This window comes from Morone saxatilis, unplaced genomic scaffold (genome assembly GCF_004916995.1).
Source record: "Morone saxatilis isolate NCDOM2014 unplaced genomic scaffold, NCSU_SB_2.0 Contig19, whole genome shotgun sequence".
In the NCBI taxonomy this organism is placed as follows: Eukaryota; Metazoa; Chordata; class Actinopteri; family Moronidae; genus Morone; species Morone saxatilis.
The window spans coordinates 16,813,960-16,815,931 of NW_023339751.1; the positions used below are offsets into that span (position 1 = coordinate 16,813,960).

At 40.6% G+C, this 1,972-nt stretch overlaps 1 protein-coding gene across 1 annotated transcript in view; it reads left to right on the forward strand.

Moving 5' to 3' along the window:
- Window positions 1-1,972, forward strand: part of LOC118329327 (girdin-like) — a gene marked incomplete in the record, with an annotated part of 71,689 nt that overhangs the window by 46,372 nt on the left and 23,345 nt on the right. Inside the window, 2 exon segments of the mRNA XM_035663451.1 lie at window positions 133-277; window positions 904-1,100. Coding sequence (XP_035519344.1) covers window positions 133-277; window positions 904-1,100 — 342 coding nt within the window.

Below are 1,972 nucleotides of genomic sequence, written 5' to 3' on the forward strand. Positions count from 1 at the left end.
AGTGCGTATGGTAGTGGTAGAAGCTTCTAATAAAAAGAATTAAGTGAGTGGTAGTAGTAGTAGTGGTAGTAGTGTTCAGTCATGCAGGATCTGTTTATCTCAACACACCATCTATCTCTCGGTTATCTCCAGGAGCGGGACATGGACCGTAAGCGCATGGAGGAGCTGTTGGAGGAGAACCTTGTGCTTGAGATGGCCCAGAAACAGAGCATGGACGAGTCCCTGCACCTGGGCTGGGAACTGGAGCAACTATCCAAGACACCAGAACTGACTGAAGGTAAGAAAACCAGAGAACAAGAACATGTTTCTGTTTGTTGACTGGCAGCTAGAATAAGTTGGGGAAAAAAACAAAAACAGAAAGAGGAGTGTTGAGGAGGCAACGTGTTGAGTTGAAATAGACCAAATTGACCAGGCTTCAGAACAACAGCCAACAGAGCATGTTTTGGTCATTGGCTCTTGCCCCTGATCTCATCCCCGTGACTCTTTTGCATTTGCCAGCCTCCGCTGGGCTTTCTTTCCACTTGATTAAGACCTGTAATTAATATTCAGTGGCTCTTGGAGGATAATCTGTGTGTTTGGATTATAAAAGCTGTTAAGAGGTTTAACTAGCCAGGGATCTGGATAAAGACTTTGTGCTTGGGTGTTTGTTAAAATGGCACTTTAAAAGCTTTAAGACCTGCCAAAGTTGAACCCTAGGGCTTTGTATGCATTTATTCTATGATGGGTACACATTTTTAAATATGAAGTCTATTCTTGTGCGTCTATTTTTTATTAGTTGTCTCTGGTTTTTGACCCTTGGGAATACTCAAAAATGTAAACGAATTTTGAGTTAGTCTTGGTTATAATATTTTGTTAAAACATTGACCTTAAAACAAAAATGTCTTGGCCATCATTGACTCAGCCCTCCGCAGAAAGTCTTGGGAGAAGAAGTGAATGAAGGCTCGACCCTTCCCTGATCCGCCTGTTGCCAGTGGAGAAAGAACAACCCAGACGCCTGCTGAAGACGTGGGGACTTTAGAAGGAAAATAAGGGCAGCTGGTCAGGACTCTGTGGCAAAACTGGCCAAAGTCAGTCACGAAAACCAGAGACTGAACCAGAAAGTAAGCAATGGACTATGTATTGAAGTTTTTTATATTGTGTTTGTGTAAGTGTTAGGTTGACTGTTATTTACTGTTTTTTCTTCTAGGGAAACATTGTATTTAATAGATTTGATTGGCAAAATTACACACAGATTACCTCTTCATCAACTTCCTCATTTAATTAAGTCATAGTATTAAATTGTATACGTTGTGCATCACAAGAAAGTTTTGCGAATCAGCTACCTGAATAATAGGATAATAAAGAAAGCCGATGGATATGTTGGACATACTTGTTTGTAGTACATGTCGTACCCAAAAAAGTGTTTCATTTCTGTGACTGCTGGATCAGTATTCATGTATACTATAGTACTGACCATGCTGTATCTTTAAACACTTTGCAAGCTCAGTTAGATTTGCAGTTTAGTTTTCTGCCCCTCATCAGGGTCACCACCAAAATTAGCATACTGGACCAGCACTCTGTCATATATCACCCTAAAACTTGGCTTTAAGTCTTTTCACACAGTGACAGTGGGAAATAAATAAGAGAAAGAAGGAGAAGAATATAGAGAGGGGTGGAAAGGAGGATGAAAGCAAGGCTGTAAATCCAGGCAGTCCTGCATTGCCTTTTCTATCCTAGTCTTTGACCCTCGAACGCCCCTCGCTAAGAGAAGTCTCTCAGCTTTTTTCAAAAACATAAGCCTTTCTCTCCGCCGTCTGAATAAGAAGCATGAAATTGTGTTTTTCGCTCACAAAGAGAAAATCCGGAGTGAGAAATTTATTTCTAAGTGACTTTGCGTCTAGAGCCAAAACACATTAAAATGCGAATGCAACTGCTGGTACAATTGAACAATAGAAATAGTAACATTTAATGTCTATCTGTGTGTGTGTGTGTG